Genomic DNA, 20,811 nt, shown 5'->3' with positions numbered 1-20,811 from the left:
GTTGTCGTATGCAAACTGCCGAAAAACGTTACCAAAAGCATAATAGAGACAAAGAACCACTGTTAGAGGGAGGATGTATCTAATCATAAAGTACACGACCTTATCAACCTATGCCATGCCTCTGTGATTCATCACTCCTGAGCTCCTGAGCAAACCTTCCAGCTGCCCTGGGGCAATGCCCACCGCAGAGGCCCCAGGGTGGGCAGCTCACGGGAAGGCTGGAAAGGGAAAAAAGGGTCTCCGTGAACTGGCCTCCAAATTCAGTGCTAGTGCCCCATTACCTGACGCCCATCAGTCCTCCAGATCCCAGATATAAGGTCTGAAACTACTCACTCAGGCAGTGTGGGTGCTGGGAAGGCATTCCTCCAAAATCTGGCACCAATTTGCATCCGAACCGGTGCCGACCATTCCACCAAGTTTCCTGGCCTCAGAGAGGGCTCCTCACCTGGCACACCTCACTGGCAGGATGAAACCATCAGCTAGCACTGAATGAAATTAGCTGCAGCGCTGGAAGTGGCTTTTAAGCACCTTGCTAGTATGGCTTGGGATTCTGACTGGGTGCACGGCACCTTGAAATATCCAGAGCTGCCCAAGGCTTGTTCTAGGATTTTCTGTTTCATTACATGGCGTATGAAGATAACTAGATGACTTATTTAACAGGTGTCTCAGAATTACGTTCACTACACAGTATTTCTGACCCTACACCAGCACGTTAGTAGCTTGACTCTGAAGTTATTGCACACTAAAAATTACCAGGTGTAGCAGAAGCACAGGAGTGGACTGCTGTCAATATAATGTTAGGGACTACTCTGGGGAATGGGTGTCTTTGTAATTTCTTCCCCCCCAAACTAACAGCACAAAACTGTCAAGTTCACATTCTTCCTCAAAGATAAATACAGACCAAGTCATGATCTTTTGTATTTCAATGCTAAATTACTGATGCTATTGGCAAAGGAATGTATGCATTAACCATAGGTGCAGCATGGCACTGGTTTGCAAAGCTCACACAGATTTTATGCCCCCTTTTAACTGGGCTGCTTAAGTAAAATGTAATTTTTTCAGCAACAGCCTCAGAATACACTCTAACTTGTTCTGAAATACGGAGCATCCAGCTATGGAAACAACACACACTTTATCATATCAGCACCAGGAATGAAATACACTTGGTTAGAAAAATCACTTTCTGTGAAGAAGATTTTTCTGCTTTTTGTTAGGCACTTCAGTACCTCACTTGATGCTTTTACAGTTTCCCTGCTTTCTTAAATTGTATTTACACAAACAAAATTAATGGATCCAACGTCATGTTTACAGGAATGCTTGATAATGTGCAAGCATGTTCCTCTGCTCTGCTGTGATTTAGATGAGTAGGCAACAAAAAGAAATAAACAAGATCCACAGAAGTTACAAGCTGTTAAAAACCAGACCGTGTCATTTAGTGTACCTTTAGAGCAGCAGTGCTATATTGTCCCCTAGAGGGTACCTCTCTGTTCTTTCTCTGTGTCTTTGCAATGATTCTGAAAAAGTTCCAAATAATGCCTTTTTTATCTATCTGTAGATAAAACTACTCAAGCTTAATAGATCTTGTAGCTGGTAAGATTTTTATTTTGCTGAACTCCACTGCAGCAGTGGGGAGGCACACAACAGAAGAGCCCAGCACGGGTGCAGGGGCAGACTCCGACCAGGTTGCGGGTACGCAGCCACCACCTTACCGCACGGACGAGGTGCTCTCGTCCTTGCAAACCACCGCTGGATGGGCTAAGAGAAGGGGACATCTCCTGAACACTCCTAGCCTGGTACCCCTGTATCTGAACACATCTGCTCCCAGTTCTGCCCAGCCACTGGGAGGCATGGTTGGCAGCCACGGCTTTCTCCTGCTCTTTGGGTCACTGGAAAAATAACTCCCACTGGCTGCAGAAGGCACTCCCACAACATGGGCTGACCAAAACACTGACAGTCGTGTTCCCTGAGTGGAGAATGATCTGTGAATGTGGCTCACCTGTACTGTCCTCACCGTGCTGGCACTTCTCCCCAGTCTAGGTCTTGGTCTAGGTGACAGCTCTCCTTTGCTGCAGACTACAGCCTGGCAGCCTCAGCGGCCAGCTTGCCTTGTCCTCCAGATGGCTCTGGGGCCGACCATGCTGCACAGCGACAAGCTCCCGAGCCCAGCGTTAGCCAAGCTGCCGTGGCGGCTCGGGCAGGCTGGACTTGAGCACAGTTAACAAACTCGAGTTTCCAAAACAGCAGCACCGTCCAAGCGCCGTGCCACCCCCACAGGCACAAGCCCGTCCTCGGGGAGAGCTCATTAGCGTGGGCAAGGAGCCACAGGCTGCGGTTACACAAAGTCCGGCTGCAGAGATAACAGGAGCTATACATAGCCATACTAGGAACTGCAATCACTGTTGTGATAGCTCGAACATACCACCAGCTACTTAACCAATCAGTGGCAGAACATCACTTTTAAAAATCAGTTTGCTAATAACTAGATGCCTATCTGGCAGCCCGTCCTGCGTTTTCTCCAACCTCTACTTTCAAGCGAGACTTTACAGTACCTGAACACTTCAGTGGACCACAAGATGCCTGAGCTATGATGCATGTGCCCTGTGAAGGCACAGGTAAATCATTCCCTTTAAAATGTCCGCTTTGAGCAAGATGGCCCATGAGAAACAATCATCGGCTGAGCAGCACTCAACATTTGCTGTGTTGTTTTGCAGCATTAGAATTAGCTCCCGTGTGCAGAAGGGAACAAAGATCAGTGTACACAGCAGTCCAAATCCTAACCTAATTACAATCATAAGATTTGCATAGCAAACACCGGTAATTTATCCCAGAGTAAAACTGTAGTGCTCCGTTAGTCTTGTACAGCTTGCATGTAGAGGAATGCTGCAAAAATACCTTGTGGACATTTTTTGTCTAAGACACACTGCATGTGAAGTATGCCGGTCTTGGTGGTTCTTACACAAAGGCACATGAGGTTTTCCTGCCATGTGGTCTGCCCTGCAAAGCTCCTTGCTGGGAAAGCTTCAAAACCTTGTTCTACAATACAATTTATTTGGCAAAAAATTCAAAGTACTCAATTAGCAAACAGTTCATCCCAAGATATTATCCCATTACTTGGGCCACTGCCACACATTTCCTCTGTAAAAAATGTTTGTGAAAGAAGCCTTACATGTCATAAGTTTGGTGTGCAAAGAGCATTTACAAAGGAGCTGAAGCTCTTAACTGATTAATAATTCATCCTACTTATATTTTAGTAAAATAGAACTTGTTATAATTACCAGAATTCCGAATGATTTTATTCAAATACCATTAACCTCTGATATTCTGTCATGCGAAATTTTCTACTAGCGATCTTCACTTTTTCACTGTAATAACCAATACCTAGTCCAACTAGTCCAATAGAAAAACAGGTGAACATTTCTTCAATGTCTCCTTTTCATGTTTCTTCTACCTCATACAACAAAACCTTGTATTAGCAGAATTTTACCTGCTCAGCTCTGCATGGAAAAAAGGTGAAGGAAAAAAAATAATTGGGAAAACACACTCCAGGCCGACTTTCTAATCATAATTGCTCACCTGAACAAAGACTGAAAACTTGCACTTTCATGCACCACACAGCATATTAGTTGAGAAGCAGGTATTGTATTTTCCATAACCCTGCACTCAAAATAACAACCCCCCCAAAAAAGAAGGGGGGCAGAGGAGGGGAAGAGACTTATTCCTAAGTGCTTGAGTGGGAAACTTCCAGTAGATTTCAAGCAGTGAGTTCCCATGTCTTTGACACACTGAGACCCTGAAGCCTCACAGTCTGGTGGCACCAGCACAGACAGTGTGGAACATGCTACTGGGGCAACATCGGCTCCCTTACCAAGGCCTTGTGCTGCCGACTGCCATCTCCGGGCTTGCAGGCAAGTGGACCACAGGCCCCTGTGATGCTGGTGGAGGGGGAGGAAGAGCCTGGTCCTGCACATGGGTGAGCAGCACCCCACAAGTAAATGCCTATGCCTTTTTTGGGGTTGCCTTTCCCCAGGGAAGAGAACAATAGGTGGTTTGCAAACATCGCAGCAATCATCCTTAACATTAAACATATTGACAGGCACACGACCTCACTACTAAAATGTAAAACTTAAAAAATTACTTACTACATTTGGAGACAGAAACAGAGAAATATAAGAGCAAACATGACTTACTGCCACCCCATATGTTCAGTCAAACCAGCAGGTCAAGCTAATTCCTTAGAAGTGGGACCCAGCACTGCAGATGAGCCCAGCCCTCAGGCATCCTGACCCAGCCACTGATTTGCAGTGACTCTTTCCCTCACCTCACCTCCATCGAGCCCCTGTCTTTATTCCCAAGAGGAAAGAAGATTCAGAGGCACAGTACATCCTCGGGTCTCCAGCAGCGGGAGATCATCCATCAAGGCACTAGTTCCTGCCTCACAGCAGTACAATCCTGTCCAGCACAGCTGTTCTTGGGGAAGGATGCCTCTAGAAGGGAGGCTCAACACTTACCTGACTGTAAAGAAATCTTCTAACACAAAGCACGCATGCATTTTCCTGACAGACACAAGTTCCAGTATGTAAACTCTCCAGAACTCCAGAACTATTTGTTATACAAACATATAAAAGATAACAACAACTACGATGCACTACTAGTTCCTAATACGGAGTAATCATGATGACAGTCGAGCACATCTGGGAACAGTAAGCTTTTTGCTTGTTGATTATGAAGCTGTTGACAACAGGCACAGCCACAAGGAATTTAACCAGCTTACCATAAAAAGTCATCCTCCCACCAATCCCAATGAGGCTTTCTACTGTGCTCCTTCCATCTAGCAAATCTTAAGAGCAAAACAGTTAGAGAAGCCTCAAGAAGCACAGCCAGGCTGTGAAATTCCGCAATGTCACTGCACACAGCAGCTTCAGCAGGTTCCCAAAAAGCTTGCGCAGAATAAGGATACCTGTGCTATGCTGTATCTTGCAAACTTCTCAGCTAGGAGGAAAGAAAAAATTACCTTCACTGTTCAAACACCTGAAAGGGCAGTAACTTACAAAACTTTCCTGCAAACTTACAGAAAAAACCCAAAACCAAGCAAACCAAACAGCAGGGCAAGTATGTAGGTGTGTTTATCAAGTTTAACTTCACCCTGCAGTCTGAGCAACCAGTTTATCAAAGTTCTTGATAGGTTCATTCATCTAAAAATGACTTGAGATCAAAGCATTGATTGATTGATTGAAAGCTCATTTTAAAAAATAATCTTTTTCTGGTTATTCCTGGCACTAAAATGTACATGTCACATTTCTGGTACACCACATGGGGTTTGGTTGCTATCAGAACCCATATAGATAATGAGCACAGTTCAAGTGAAGTCACCTCCCGCAGTTTACATGTAAGAGCTTCTTATCAGTATAGAGACTTCTCACATCGCTGAAAGCTGAATACATTTCAAAGAATCAAACTGAAAAATGCAGTTGGATTTTTGGTGGGTTTTTTTTTTCCTTCTCTCCCTCTCCCTCCACTGGCTTGGCATGAAGTCATAAAACTGGATCCAGAAACAGGGAAAAAGGTTAACAGCAAATTCACAGAAACAACTACTATTTTTTTTTGTGAGAAACAGCCCCAGTCAGCATAGGCTCATCCTACAAAACGCCCAGCAAAAGCTTCCTGAGAGCCAAGCCTTCCTGTTGCACTCTGTCCACCTCCCCCAGCAGCCAGCAGCAGCTGGTCCTGGTGCAAGGCTGCGGCTCCTTGGCTGTGACACTTTGCTTTAAGTCTTCACTAGTGCTGTCCAAACTGCACTGCTTCCATGTTGCAGGCAGCAAAACTAAAATCCCTCCGTGTCCACAGAAATACAGCCAGCCATCAAAAGTCATATTCAAACTGCTCATAGGCATCCTATGGTTCCTGGGCCACATGCTGGACCCCCTAATCTACAACTCCCACAGCACCAGTTTTAACTCCCACAGCAAAAGCAGCTTTAGCTGGTCTCAAGCATTTTTCTTTTGGGGAGATCTTTGGCAGGCTTTAAATAATTTGATTTATTCTAGTGTCAGGCCTTTCAGTGGATGTTATTGCTACTGCTGCAATTTAACACAGACACCAGCATCTTCCATCTTTGTTCTAGCAGAAAAATTCACAAACACGTATGTCTTCCTAAACACAGGTATGTATAAATACACATGCACACAACCACACACACCATGAAGTGCAGTAATACAGTTGGCTGTTTTATACATGGCAGGTCAACACCATGGTTTCAATTCTGATAAACGAAGTGCAGCAATTGTAATGACTAATGCTTAGTATTAATTAGTTGAAAGATTTCCAAGCCCTACAACATTCCCTTAAAAGGAAACCTTAGACTGGGTCTCTCTCTCCTTCACTGAACTTGGTTGCTACTGGCCACCAAGTCCAGATGTCATGTGGAGGAGACTGGTGGAGGGCTCAGTGGCAAAAGACACCTTAGGAAACATGCCCAAATCAATTCTCACTCTTCCACTCATGACACAGCTTTGAACGTGGACTTGCGGAAACTCTCCCATCAAAGGTGCTAGTGGCTGGGATATATTTCCAGCTGATTACTGGTAGAAAGAACCAGGCAGGTAGACACGCTTTGGAGAAGGAAATGTGAGTTTGCTGTAGGATGCAATGAGGAAGGCTGGCACGACAGAGTGAAGAGATGCTGTACTCATCCTGTGGCTGGAGAAATTGAGGTCTTTATAACAATATGAAGCAAGCTACATCTAGTGGGAATAAAAGCGCAGTGTGGAAACCATAGGACCGACTTCTGTGGGTAAAAGTTCATACATATAGCCCTACTGATGTGCGAGTAGCCACGTTATGAAAGAAGGAAGTCCATGTGGAGAAGTGAATACACAGACACTTAGGACTGCTGGGGGCTGAGACGTTGGACGGCCAATCCTGAAAGAACACTCCAATCCATATTACGTTCTAAGTCTGAAAAAATCCGGAAAATCAGTTAACTTCCTCAGTGAACTGTCCAAACCTCTTACAGGTATTCCAATTCACTCAAGAAAACAAAACAAAAAAAATTTACTCATGAAACATAAAGCATATATTTAAAATACTGAAATGTAGGAGTCATCTTTTAAAAGCATTGGTTTTTGTAAATGAATGGGCATTAACAGCTTAGCAGAACAGCTTTAGTTCTTACTAAGCATCACCTTCACAACAGAGGATACAGCCAACAACTCCTGTTATTATTTGCTTAATTTCCAACATGTAAAGGATGTTTGATTCCCAGCTTCTCTGGGTACAAAACAGGTAGGAGTGCCTCATCCTTAGCCTTTATTATCCTGTTAAATTATTCTCCTCTTTTAAGGCATGAAGTGATTTATTTAAAAAACTGTAAACATTGGTAAGCTCTGCTGTTGAACAGACACAAAAATGTATTTCTATGAAATAAATACTCACATGCAGATGTCATATCTGTGTTTCCATTTGCTTGCTCTCTTTTTTTCTGAGATCCAATAGGTACTTCTTTTTTCTACTCTAAAGACTTTAAATGGGAACCATAAGGTAACTACCTAATGTCTTGACTGATGCTGTACTAAAGAAATTATGTCCACCTGAGCTTCTTTAACAAACTAATGAAGAAAGAATAATAAAATAGGCAGATTGGGCAGCCGTATAGTACATTTCCCTTAACATAACTACTCTCCTCAGGTGTAAGGACAGCCTTCAGTCTAGTTCTCCAAAACAAAGTATGCTATTAGAGAGTATTATTGAAGAATTGCATCTGAGAGTTGCAAAAATTTGTGGGTTTAGAAAAAAATGCAGATTTCTTCTGCAGATGAAGCACTCTAATTCAGATTATAATGTACCTCCATAAAGCCCTATTTATTCTTCTGTTGGCAGTCATCTCTGTTTGAGATGAAATAAAATCCAAACATTTTTTCTATGTTTCTGATTAATTTGTAGTTTCTTTAAACTATTTTCGAAAGTCACAAAAATAAAAATAACCGTAGTCTCTATTACTAGAATCTAAGAAGCAACCTTGCAAAGCAAAAATCACAAATAATTTGCTCCCATTTTCATATGTTCCTAGCTTGAAGAACAAGATCAACAGATGGTAAACACATCACCTTGGGGGAAATACACCATTCCTCAGATACTTATTTGTATAACCCTGGTCATTTAACATGCATATTTAGTTAGAGCTGTGTATAATCACATAACCAGGTTTGTATTGGGTGTCTCTTACTCTGTGGATTGGAATTCAATTATTTTATACTCCTTCCACTTCAAAATTATATAGGTCACAATATAGGTCACAATAATACTAGTATTTTATAAAGATCTCTGATGTTAGAAGAGGCAAAAGGACAACTGCTTGCCAAAACATCCCCATGCACTTCCCTACACACATCTGGCTAAGCACCCTCCAGTCCAGTAAGTTAAACATAATACACACTGCCTTGCCTTATCACCCAAGTAACCGAGAAAAATGCCACCTTCTGTGTCACACATGAATCATCTACTTTCTTCTCCATTACACTAACTAAAAAAAGCTCTCACCAACTCAGCTTTCCACAATCGTAATTCTTCTCTATTTACACCACTGTAACTACCCAGAAACCCTCATCAGTCAACATTTTAATAACAAATCCAGATTACAGCATTAAAATGACCTACAAGTGTATCTCCTTTCGAACTTAAATTAATAACTTTAAATAAATAAATAAATAAAATAACTTTAAATTAGCTTTAGCTTTAAATTCTAGTGGCTTCCTGTGCCTGTCATGTATAAATATACTTAAGTGATGCCAAAAAAGACTTGACAAATTTGAATAACAAGTATAACAACAGAGCCCACAAACATCGGTATCAGCCTGCTTGAGCTCAGTATTTTTACACTTTTGTCAAAATCATAAATGCATTTGCATTTTTTGTTTTTCCCTCTGAAAATCTTGGAAACTTAAAGACAGAAGCCACAAGCAAAAATGCTGGCGCTCTACAGTTAAGCAATGTATTTTCACTTTCAGGATCACAAAGTATTTTAAAGAAAGCACATTTGCCTATGGAGGCACAATGCTTCCAAGAAAAACAGGTAAGTTATCTGCCGCAGACAAGAGCAAAATGAGACAAAACTAGTAAGACTGCTGGCTCAAAGTCACTCAGAAAATGTGCCAGAGTAAGGAACACAAACTACCCCAATAAAATGTGAAAACTTCCCAAGCACTTACCCTGAAACTAGGGAGACTATCAAGGGCTTTCAAACAACTGCACACGTGCACAGACACTTTTAATCAGGTTTGCAACACAAACCCAGCAATTCCTACTGTCATGGAAGAAGGCGGCAGCACTATGGCAATTATTCTGTTTGGAGCTTGCCCTTACACTCATACTGACAAAGGAAGAAATGACATTACTTAACTTTTTTTCTGCAGTCATAAATGGGCCATACCTGAAAGTTATAGCTGCATGAGCTCAGAAATCTTTTGCTTCAGTCACCACAGAAACTAATGCAGAAACTGGCGATTTGTTCTCCTGTTTTCAGTAGAAAATTTACATATGAATTACACACCGAATTCCTTTGGTCTGATAAAACTGTTCTGGACTCACATGAAGAAAATACTGCTGCTTCATTATCATCCTCCTCTTGCTATTCTTTGCCATCTTTACAAAAAAAACCTGTAATCTAAATGCAGAAAGTAGTGGTAAGTCCACCTCTTGCCTTAAGTCTATGCATAGAAACAGAGGTTTAGAAATATATCCTTACATTTCAAGGGATTTTAGATTCCCAGATTCTCTGTCAGACAGGCCTGCTTGCTAGGCACAGACTTGTGTGAAGTATTAACGCAGCAACTTGTACCAGTCAAGAAATCATCTGAGGCAATTCAGCTGACTCTCAAGGACATGAAAAATTGCATAGAATAGCCTACATAAATGACTGATGTTCAGGACTTGACTGCAAGACCCAAATACCAAATTATTTCCTATTACTTTTCATATTCACTAATTACCAAATGGACGTACACAGAGGCTAGAAAGAGCACAAGAGTCACTTGGGTGTTTCCCATAACAGGATACAATTCAAACACTGTTTTTGCACCCGAGAACACAAATGCAAACATTTGATAATCTCACTACGTATGGGAAAACAAAACAATTCTTACCTTATTTAAAATGGCATTTTTAGTAAAAAGTCAGGCTATGCTAGTACAAGGTGGCAGGAACCATGCCGTCCTCCTCCGGCAGACGCTTCCAAATGTCCCTGTGTTCAACTAAGTCTAACTGCGCGGTTTTGTTTCCCCGGGAGGACCCATTCAGCACCATGTGCTCCTTTTCAGCTGTCAATAAACAGAAGCGGTGAATTCCCCAGCGCTTCACAAAGCTAGTTAGGCATAGCCATTCATTTCTTCAGGAAAACAGGGCATTGATTTCAGCAAATTCCCAGGGAGCAGCTACAACAAAGAGATCAAAGATCCACCTCCTTTCCTGCGTGGCTTTGGCCGTTCGGGCCAAGAGGAGCAGCAACAGGTTTCCCGAAGAGCGGGCTCGAACCCCACCGACCACCGCATGCTCCATTCACGCCCGTCGCCTTCCTGCATTCCCGGGACAGCCCCCAGCGCTAACCGTGACAAACCCCTACATTCAGGCAGCATAATATACTGCATGCTAGTTCATCCAAGGATAAAAAGAAAAACAAGCTCCAAGGGAAGTCCGCTGCTTCTCCAACTGGCCAAGCCTCAGTAGCTGCCAGACATTTTATAAACTTTATTTTTTTCCTCAGCTTCTCCACCTAAAACAGTGAAACACCTGCTACCTCAAATTCATCACGCTGAAACGGGATGTTGGCTTTTTCGATTTATTTCCACAGGCTTGAAGACTTAGCTGCTGGAGTTTGAGGTCTAGCTGTAGCAACACTTGTATTGTGCAGCTGTGACATTTTCTTTGTGCAATTGCCCCACACCGCAGCGGTTTTTTTCCTAGGAATCTAAGGGGTTTTGTTCTGGTTTGGTTAGATTTTTTTCTGTTTAATTATACATCTAGTCTTCATTAATGTGACCTGGAACAAGATTTTTAAACCTAGAATTTGACCTTGTATTGAACCAAGCGTTACTGAAAGACTGTGCTGCAGTCAGGCTTTGGGACCGGGTGGTTAGGCTACATGTCTACTACTAAATAAGCACCAAAGACTTCCCTGGTGCTGAGACCACCTGGTATCAGCTCCACATGTCTAAATGCTCCTCACCTCCCTCTCTTCCCCCCCCTGTCTGGCTACATCCAGTTTCTTACTTGGAACAGAGTAAATGTTATCCCCAAAACACACCTTGGCGTTGCTTGTTAGCATAGGCCAGTACTAAGCCCATGGGCTGGCTCTGTGCTGTTTATTTATATAAAAACAGACATAATGATCTAGAGTCATTTCACATCTGTACAGATTTGCCATGTTATTCTTTAGCGTTCTCCTGTGCACTGACATATTTCCAAGGCACAACCTGGCTGTCACAAAGCCCAGACCACTGGAACCTGGGAAGTCCTCTCTGCGTTGGTACTGCCTCGAGTCTCTTCACACATCTCCTAAGTGAGAAGGCAAACGTCTATCTCTCTAACATGACCAACTATCACAGGACCCGCTGCAGCACAAGCAGTACAATAGTAAGACCAGGGACAGTTAGTCGGGATGACTGATCATTGCATATAAGATAGCTGAGGACACCAAGAAATACAGAACTGCAGAATTATCCGAGTTGCAAGAGACCTGTGGAGATAACTAGCCCAGCCTCTTGTTGAAAGCAGGCCCTTAGGTTAGTGTTACCCAAGGCTCTGCCAAGCCATATCTTGAGTATTTCCACTGTGGAAAATTCCACCGTTTCCCCGGGCAGCCTATTCCAATGTTTAATCAATCCCATGGTGAAAATGCCCCTTACATCCAGGAGTATCTCCCCTGAAGCAACTTGTGGTCATCACCTCTTGTTCTGTCACAGTGCATGCTGGGGGAAAGAGTGCTTCCACATCCTTCCCCACAACCACCATTTTCGTACTGAAAAACCGTGACGAGATCCCTTCGAGCCTTCTCTTCTCCAGGCTGAACACACCCAACTCCTTCAACCTCTACTCAGGTGATAACTTCTCTAACCCGCTGATCATTAGGAAAAGTGTGAGAGAGGTGCTGACACTGAGCTAAAGAGAGAAAAATGAAACTGCCAGGGCGTAAAATAGCTAAAAGATCAAACCAGCTTTAACATCTAAGTACAGCTGCAGAGTCAAGTGATTCTGACCACGACCACTGTGCAGTTGCCCTGACCTCTCTAACATTTCACCTCTGACAGCAGTTTTGCCTGTTGAATACAGCAGTCAGGCATATTACATTCCTCATTTTAGAGTCCTCCCTGTATCTAAATGGCACTTAAGCATGCCCCAAAATTGCCAGTTAGCAGATAAAATTTTAAAAAATGCACTTTTCACAAATAACTTGCTCTTGAAGTACAGAAACCACCTCCACAGACAGCTGCTATCTGCCAGTAAGCCACTGAAGGTTTTATATTTATTAACTGATTACAGTTATTGACAAAAAAAAAAATAATAAATGTTTCCTTTGTTCCTCTGAGGAAGTACTGAAGACTGATAAAATGGGTTTCTGAAACTCCCCTCTCCTATACTGCACAGCGTGCCGCTGGGCAGCCCTTAGAGGCAATGACAAAAAATGGCAGCTGAGGCACTGGAGAGACTCCCAAAGAAAGCATGTAGATCAGAGCAATAAGCATAGAAAATGAGCTTAACGCTGCAGATAACTTAGGCTGGAGCAAGAGAGTGTGAGTATCAGGGAGACAAGAGCAGTAGTTTTTTTGCAGTACTTAACAACAGCAAAATATGTCACTTGTACATTCTTTGCTGTTGAAAAAGAAGGATGGATAATAGTGATGAGGTGTGAGATTTGGATGTGACTTGGATAATGACGCCTTGGAAACCCAAGAGTTAAATTCACAAAGTGATTAAAAAAAACCAAGCACATCACTCAGTAGTAATCTGGGATGCTATTTGTGCCAAAAATAGATAAAATATTTTAGACAGAATTATAACTTCAAGTCTCAATGAACCAGTCTGTTCTTATACATGGGCCAGATATTTACAATTTTACTCATATTAAGTCATACTTTACTCCAAGAATAATCCCGTTGATTATAATGGTAATGTTGTTCCGCAGATGTCTCAGAAGAAATGCAAATGTAAAAGCAGACTATACTTAAGATAAAAGACATCAATCATGAGCACATCTGGGAATCTGATAAAAACATATGGTACAAAAAAATCATGGTGGGACGATGGAAATGTACTTACATAGCAGGTCTGTGGACATGTTTACAGATCAGGCAAAGGAAACCTACATAAAATAAATGAAAAAAGAATGATCAGTTTTCTAAACTGGCACTATTCACGTCTAAACCTCATGCTAGTTATTATATGCATAGTTTTTTAGTTCTTTAGAAAATAAGGAGAACACATCTAGGGAAATCTAACAAGGAAGAATTTCAGTTTGTAGAGGAAGAGTAAATTCATTTATTTTTTACTCCTTAATACATTATTCCACTTATGTGAACTGACAATATTCATGTAATGCACTTTAATTAAAAGCAGTTCACTGTATTCCACATATTCATTAACATTTATTATTAAAACAGAATTTTCAGGTGCCATGTATTTTACCCCATTGCATACCATGCTGTGTTTAAGCCTGCTATTTCTGGTATCCATCTTAAGAGTCCTCACCCTTGCCAAGTCAAAGAGAATATTAACTATATATAGGAGAAGACATTTTATTTGCTCTCTAGGAAGACTTCTGGAGACTTCTAGCTTTCTGTCGAACTCTGTTCATCTTGTTCCCTTCCCATTCATCTGCTGGGTTTTGACTGAAATTTTACTGTAAGCACACAGGAGCAGAGCCTGAGTTTTCTGTCTCCCACGCAGTGGGATTCCAACGTGTGGGTAAGGCTACTCGGAGCAACAGAAATAATAAGGCAGGTAATAATATGAGGGCATGCAAATAACTACATAAATCACATCAGCTTATGCTGTTTTGTTGTGTCCTGTACAAATCTTGAAAATTTCAGGCAGTGTTTGAAGGTATACGTATATGATTTAGGGTGAAAACTTGACTCTGTTGAAGACAACAGTATTCTGTTCGCTGACCGAAATGGGTCAAAGAAAACACCTTCATTTTTAAAAATACAATGATCCTTAGTAAGATAAGTCCAAATTAATTTGAGCTAGTTTGAAGAACCGACAGAAGAGGAGTATGGGAGAAGGCAATATAGATGACAGGAAAAATGGATGGCGAAGAATAATGAGAACTGAGGAGGAAACAGACTCAAGGACAGTAAAGAAGTAGTAAGATAAGGTGAATGCAGAGCGTGACGAGGCAGGGAGGAGTCTGTGATCTGCTGATGAGTATTGGCCAAGGAAGTGACTCTGTCCATAAACAAGATGAGGAAGCTGACATCCAGCTATCTGCTGAAATCGAGTTCAAGTTTGAGAAGACTAAGGTAACCTTCCTAGTGATCCACCGTATAAGCAATTAAGCCAACTTATCTTATCTTGAGGCCCTTCTGTCTGTCCCTGCATACAAAAGCAGCCATGCTGAGCGTCCCCCCCAGCATTTACTCAACGATTATGTACATACAGATCATCATTCCTGGGCAACATAACAAGCATGCCGATTACATTAGCAAGTTCACAACTGATAAACTTAACATATCCTCATTTAAGTGTTCACTGACCCAATCCCAAAACCAAGAACACACAAGTTTAAGTAAATCAGACTTGCTAGTTTACGACGTGTCTCATCACAACATACTCAACCTCCCAAGGATGTAAATTGTCAGTTCTAGCATAAAAGATAATATGTAAAGAAAATGTATTTTATAGATGCTCTGCACTCTGGAACTTGGAAGAGTTCTGATGTCAAAATGTAAGGAGCTGCCTGGCCTTTCCTTCCCACATGTTTAAACATGTCTTTCAAGCCTATGCTGACTTCAACAAAGAAGTACCAGCTTTGCATTTTAAAGAGTGATTTGCAGTGGCGAGGGGTGAGGCATAGTTAACAGGTGTACTGTAGACTTTATTGCAGAAAAGTCATAATTTCAACACAAAATCAAAAAGATTCCTCCCACCTTTGGGCTGCACACACTCCATAACATCAGTGGGATAAAACTGACAGGGAGCAGCTCATCAGAGACCTTCAGCAGGGAAGACACCATGAAGAAAAACACTTCAATTGTCCATGCACAAGCATCCTATATCTTTTGAGGTGCCCTAGGACATCTGAAGCACCCACATGAGGCTAACAGCTACAATATTGGTTATATAAAAAAAAGAATCCTCCTGGACCAGGAGCTAGAAGCCAGGTAGGGCTACCCAGGGCATCTCAGACAGCATTAGATGCTTATGTTTCAGCAAAGTAATCAAGTCCTACAGTATTGTAGTTTGCTTTAACAAGAAGCCAGACAGAGAACAGGTGGGCTGCTGGTGCATCACTTCTGTCTGAGATCAAGGGGACTGCAGATGAGGCATGAAACACAGGTGCCAGCACATCAGCTTCTCTTCTGTAACCTCTGTCCTCTGCCAAAACAGCTGCCTCTGGTGAACATACAGCTTATAAACTATATTTTGCCTTTGACTGGGACTGTGTGTAGATGTGAGAGAGAAGCAGTAAAGGGGTCTGCATGCTAAAAGGACATCAGCGAGTCCTCTTTCCAGATGAAAACAGCCATGCTTGCTGAGAGCAGGCTTTCTAAGCAGCAGGTGTCCTAGTCTGATTTCCACTGGCCAGAAAATACTTTCTTTCTGCAAAAAAACTACTCTGCAGTTTGACTCCATTCTGGCTGAGAGCAAGGCACTTGCCTGTGGTGTTAACTTCTAAGAATTTAGGCCTTGCAGAGGGAACAGTGGACTCTAATAGCATCCATATGTGACTGTACACATGCCAACCTTTGTCATCCCCAGACACAGCAGGCTACATGTTGTCACTGTCAAAGCAGTGCCATCAACTAATAAAGATTTCATCCCCCCACTGAATTACTAAGCAAAATGACTTAATTGTGCTAGCATTCAATCTCTGAGGCAATTACCTGGCAAACCACCACAACATAAACTCTCCCCTGCCATATGGTTTTAGCCAGTAATACACCTTCATCCTCCCACAACTGGACTGCACCAGTCTCCTGTCTTGAGAAAGTCCAGCCTCAGTCCATCCTTTCCCTGTCCCCCACACGTCTGCCATCCAGACATGTTCCAGTGACACTGTGGTCCATAAACACCTCACTTAAGGTTTAGTTGAATTGTTCTGTGGTGTTCTGTGGCATGGAGAAGAAGGAGACATACACTAGCTGGGACAGAAGACCATACCTCTTGACAGACTGTTACAGGTCAGAATGACATCAGAGGGACTCAGATGAAGAGCAGCACAGTCCAGAGCAACACAAACACCCATGAGACACCTCCAATGCAATCAAAAGGCTACTACCTACTGCTGGGGTAGGGGCAGCTACCAGAAGCAGGAGAGAGTTCTTTGTTCACTTATTACTCAAAAGCAGCTACAAAAAACACAGCAGGAAAGACCTGTTGACCAGGTCGCCTCTTTCCTCCCACCACCTTTTGCCCATGCTGACAGGGCTGTCTTCTGCATCTGCAGCCAGGAAGGAATTGGCCTGTCATACTGCCATCTACCTGCTGTCCCTCACGGCATTAAAGGCACTTACCAGTACCCGCAGGTCACCTTGTACAGACCACTACTTCTAACAGTCCTCCTAGGGTGTGATCAAAGGTACAACACCCTGCTGCACAAGATTTGCCCCAGAGAATGAGGGCACTATGAAAAGGATAACCATAAATCACCAAAGTGGTTTTCTCCGCAAGCCATCAAAGCCTGAGACACCTTCTTTATTCCCATCCCCCGCCGTACGGTCCTCTGATGAAGCGGCATTAGCAGCAGCAATCCCACAGCGTCCAAGTCCAGCCCTTGGGGAAGGCACAGAGGCTACAGACCAAGAGGGAATGCCTCCGTGAGGGCATCCCAGTCACTGCAACAGAAGCCACTTGCAGAACAACAGAGCAGCAGGTACACCAAGACAAGCAACTGCTCCTCTTCCAGCAGCCGGTCAGGACGTTATCTCCAACACGGCGAGGACAAGCACAGCGAGTTGTATTTACAGAGCCAAGGAAGTGTAAGCAGAACTACAAGCTCCTTCGTAAACTATGGTAGCTCTTCCCTGCAGTTACCCTGAACACGGACCCAGAACTGCCAGTCTTCCTAGCTGCAGAGAACCACCACCATAAATCCCTCTCCTGCTTCAAGGTCAGCCTCTGGTGCATGAGGGCACCTCTTGCACAGTGCACTGCCCGCTGACCGAGCGGGCCCCAACACATGCAGGGTCATGGCAGCCACTTACGCTGCGCCAACCAGGCACAGTGCCTGGTGGTCTCTAGCTACGTCAGACACTTGTCAATCCAACCTTAGGTGGTTGGCCAGTGCTCGTGCTGGCCTCAGTTTAACAGTCCCATTGGCCAATCTTTTGTAGTTTTACTCCTTGTAAACCACACTGACTTTTATATGAAGTACTGCAGGTATACTGGCCAAATCTGCTGTGCTGCCCACACAGCCAAAAGGTTGTGGTTGCTCTTAAGTACTGTCCTTTCTCATTAATGAATGGGCAGAAGAGGAGGAAGAGTAGAGTGGGGGATGTTTCCCATACATGAAAATTGCAGCCCTGAAAATGTGAGGCAAAGCCTTTCGAGGTTCTTGCAGGCTTTCAGGTATCAGGAAATTGGCGTATGCACTTAGGTCGAACAGGTTAAGTATAATAGGTGGTTAACAGTCTACAGATAGCAAAACAGTGATTACAGGTACATTGGATGATGAAAAGTTCAATGCTTCGTGGTGGTGAAAAGTGGTTATGTGCTGGTTAGAGGAAATGGGGATGGGTTCTGCACTGCCTACCGAGAAGAAGGACATGTCACAGAGTGAAGGAGCCAGGATTTTAGGTTTTGGTTTTCTTAGTTCCATCATTGCCACAAATTCACAGACTATGCATTTTGTGTTTTAGAAGTGACTGTAGCGGGCACACTGTAGGCATGTATGACTTGGGATAAGTGCACATTATGGTTGTGGGACTGCCCTGGGATGTCCAGGGTTACTCCTGTTCTGATGCAGACGATATGGGAGTAATGAAATCAGACAGCCTGTTTCCAGGTATGGCCCATGAGGAGGACCTACATGAGGACTGAGATCACTGCTGCACCAGAGGAAAGGTGACTCCCACGAGGAGATGCACAGCAAGGGAAACCAGCCCACACAGGACCTCTGGGGCTGTTCATGATGCATGAGACATCCATGAAGGCTGTCAACAACAGCCTTGATAGCTGCCTTGCTTACCAGTGGTTCGCATTGAAAGGCAGAGAGAGGGGCAGCAAAGGCTCCACTTTCTACTCCTCCTGTGCCTGCAAAATACTATGATGACACCTGGCTAAAGTTTCTGAATGCAGTTCTCACCCAAAGTTCTGTATCCACTGCATGTCACTGCAGATTTCTAGAAGGATGACACAGTTTTACCAACCAGTGCTTGCTTCACTGGCCCTGAAGCTCATCTTTACCGCAGATGACAAACTCCACAGCAAGGGAGGCCAGGAAACTGCTCTGTGAGGGACCTTTGCAAAGTCTACAACGTAAGACTCCAACCAGCTGTTCAAGAAAACTGTGCGGCATGTAACACCACAGATTTCTCACTTGGGTTCATGTGAGAAGACCTCTTCTGCTGACCTGACTCTTTTCCAGAAGAGGTAAACCTACCTTCCCTGGCATCATAAGCCAGAGGAAAAGCAGGCACTGATGTGGGAAGAGACATAAGTGGCAGCAACAGCAAAACCTTTCATAGTGCTACACTGACATCCTGATGCCATCTGTAGATGACAAGAGAACATGCTGTCTGCAAAAGAGACCTATGCCATGCAGAGACAAAGACCAGGATCATAGCTTTTTAATTATGAATTCACTGTGAGTAGAAACACAACTGTTCTGAACCAGTCAGCATCTGCCCCTTCCCAAGCCTCTCAGAGGTTATTACAGAATTCCTTATATTGCTTTCTGCACAAAACCAATGTCAAAAACAAATTACAACAGTCAGCACTGGCACGCTTGTTCCAATTATCTGACATTGCACAGCTCAAACATGCCCCTCAGTTTCATGCTGCACACCAAAGAGATGCAATAGCTAACCAGTCACCACCAGAAGACTCTTTTGATGCTATGAAGTCATCTGTCCACTGTACTCATTCGTGCAGCTGCTATAATTCCAATACTTTGAAGAACGTCTAGGACAACCCGTGTATAGATTCACAACAGCCCCATGTAAATGACATTGTTATCCAAGCACCTTTTGTCACATTTTAACTCAGTGAAGTTAAAATGCAAGTAAAAGCATTTTTTCAAGACATCTGTGGTAAGGAAGATGGTTGCAGATGTCTTGAAAATACAGCAGCAAAGATGTGACAGGAAACCCGCACTTAACCTACTTATACTGAGATTAAATCAGGAAGGACTCTCTTCCCCCATTACAGAAATCAGTTGCCAGGGTTTAACTTTCAGCATACGTTATGCCTCAGGTTGCATCCATCAGAAAAAAACCCACCTTCAGGAGACAACGCATCTGTCACACAGCATTAGCATTCCACTAGTGTCCCTGCTTGTTTTCTTTTGGCTACTGTGAGTGCTCATGCTGGGCTAACTGTATTTCTGCTGACATAGTTTCTTTTCTTCCAAATTCATGATCAGGAAGGAAAATCATAATGATACAGAAATGATTTAAGGATTAATGGAGTATTGAGTTGAGTATGAAGGGCTAAATGCATACAAGTATGCAGGGCTAAAATCACCATTCAGAGAAACCTGTGTAGATCTGCTGAAGTTTGTGTTAGTCCCACATGTGCATTCAGAGTCAGGATGTGGTACACACCAGGTGCAACTCAAACATGTCCAACAGCAAAATTCCATGCATTTTGCATCTACCACATGTAGAGTCCCTCACTGGAGAAAACATGAAATTGTAAATAACTTTATAATTTATCATATAAAATAGCATATACTTGTTTCACAAAATTACATTTTTTTTTTCCAAATCATGGATTTATTTTATAATTATAAAACAGAGTAACTGTTTTACCATCATAATGTCTGTCTTTATGCACAGGATACCACATCTTTCCCTGGATTAAGGAAAGAACTTGAGCAGTAAAACACATACATATTACGTCCCCCCTGCAGAAATATGGCTCACTGATACTGCTGAAGTTCTTCAAATACAAGTCGCATTTGTGAAAGCAAAAAATAATTAAAACCCAAAGTTATATACGGAACACCTCTCTCTTTTACAAAGGACTATGCAGATGTAAAAGATGCACAAAATCATAAGGCAGACTGTGGGTCAGCAAAAGTCATGCACTCAAGTATATGTTTCCTCTAATGTGTTTACCAAGAATATTTTGTATACCTTCATGGTATTGTTTTAAAGTGTGTATACACACAAAAAAATACTACTCTAATATATAAACTAGTCCCACTGTTGAAGGAAACATTTTAACTATATACATATCTCTACAGATTAAACGCCTTGGTACGCAAGAAACCAAGAACACTGTCAGTTTCTAGTGCCTTTAAGAGGTCAGGCAATAAAGACACCCTATTGACTTCAAAAAGTTTTGGATCAGTTGGCTACTACTTCGCCAAAGCTACACTGAGTGTTAAATTTGCACACATAATAGAGTCCTGCCTTACTATTCCCTGCAGCAATCAATCAA

General features: G+C 42.8%; 1 protein-coding gene across 6 annotated transcripts in view; it reads right to left on the bottom strand.

Annotated features, from left to right (window-relative positions):
• Nucleotides 1–20,811, bottom strand: part of PLAGL1 (PLAG1 like zinc finger 1) — a 50,358-nt gene that overhangs the window by 16,877 nt on the left and 12,670 nt on the right. For 3 of the 6 annotated variants that reach the window (XM_040598654.1, XM_040598653.1, XM_040598655.1), the window contains exon 2: nt 13,306–13,348. The exons of 1 other annotated variant lie outside the window; for it this stretch is intronic. In XM_040598654.1, coding sequence (XP_040454588.1) covers nt 13,306–13,324 — 19 coding nt within the window. In that variant the 5' untranslated portion in view covers nt 13,325–13,348. Of the gene's footprint in view, nt 1–1,996; nt 2,250–10,136; nt 10,311–13,305; nt 13,349–20,811 lie in introns of those variants that run through there. 2 more of the 6 variants (XM_040598657.1, XM_040598658.1) reach the window with 2 other exon arrangements.

This window comes from Falco naumanni, chromosome 6 (assembly GCF_017639655.2).
Source record: "Falco naumanni isolate bFalNau1 chromosome 6, bFalNau1.pat, whole genome shotgun sequence".
Lineage (NCBI taxonomy): Eukaryota > Metazoa > Chordata > Aves > Falconiformes > Falconidae > Falco > Falco naumanni.
The sequence above is the reverse complement of the archived record's forward strand: the minus strand, read 5'-3'. Positions and strand labels throughout refer to the sequence as shown.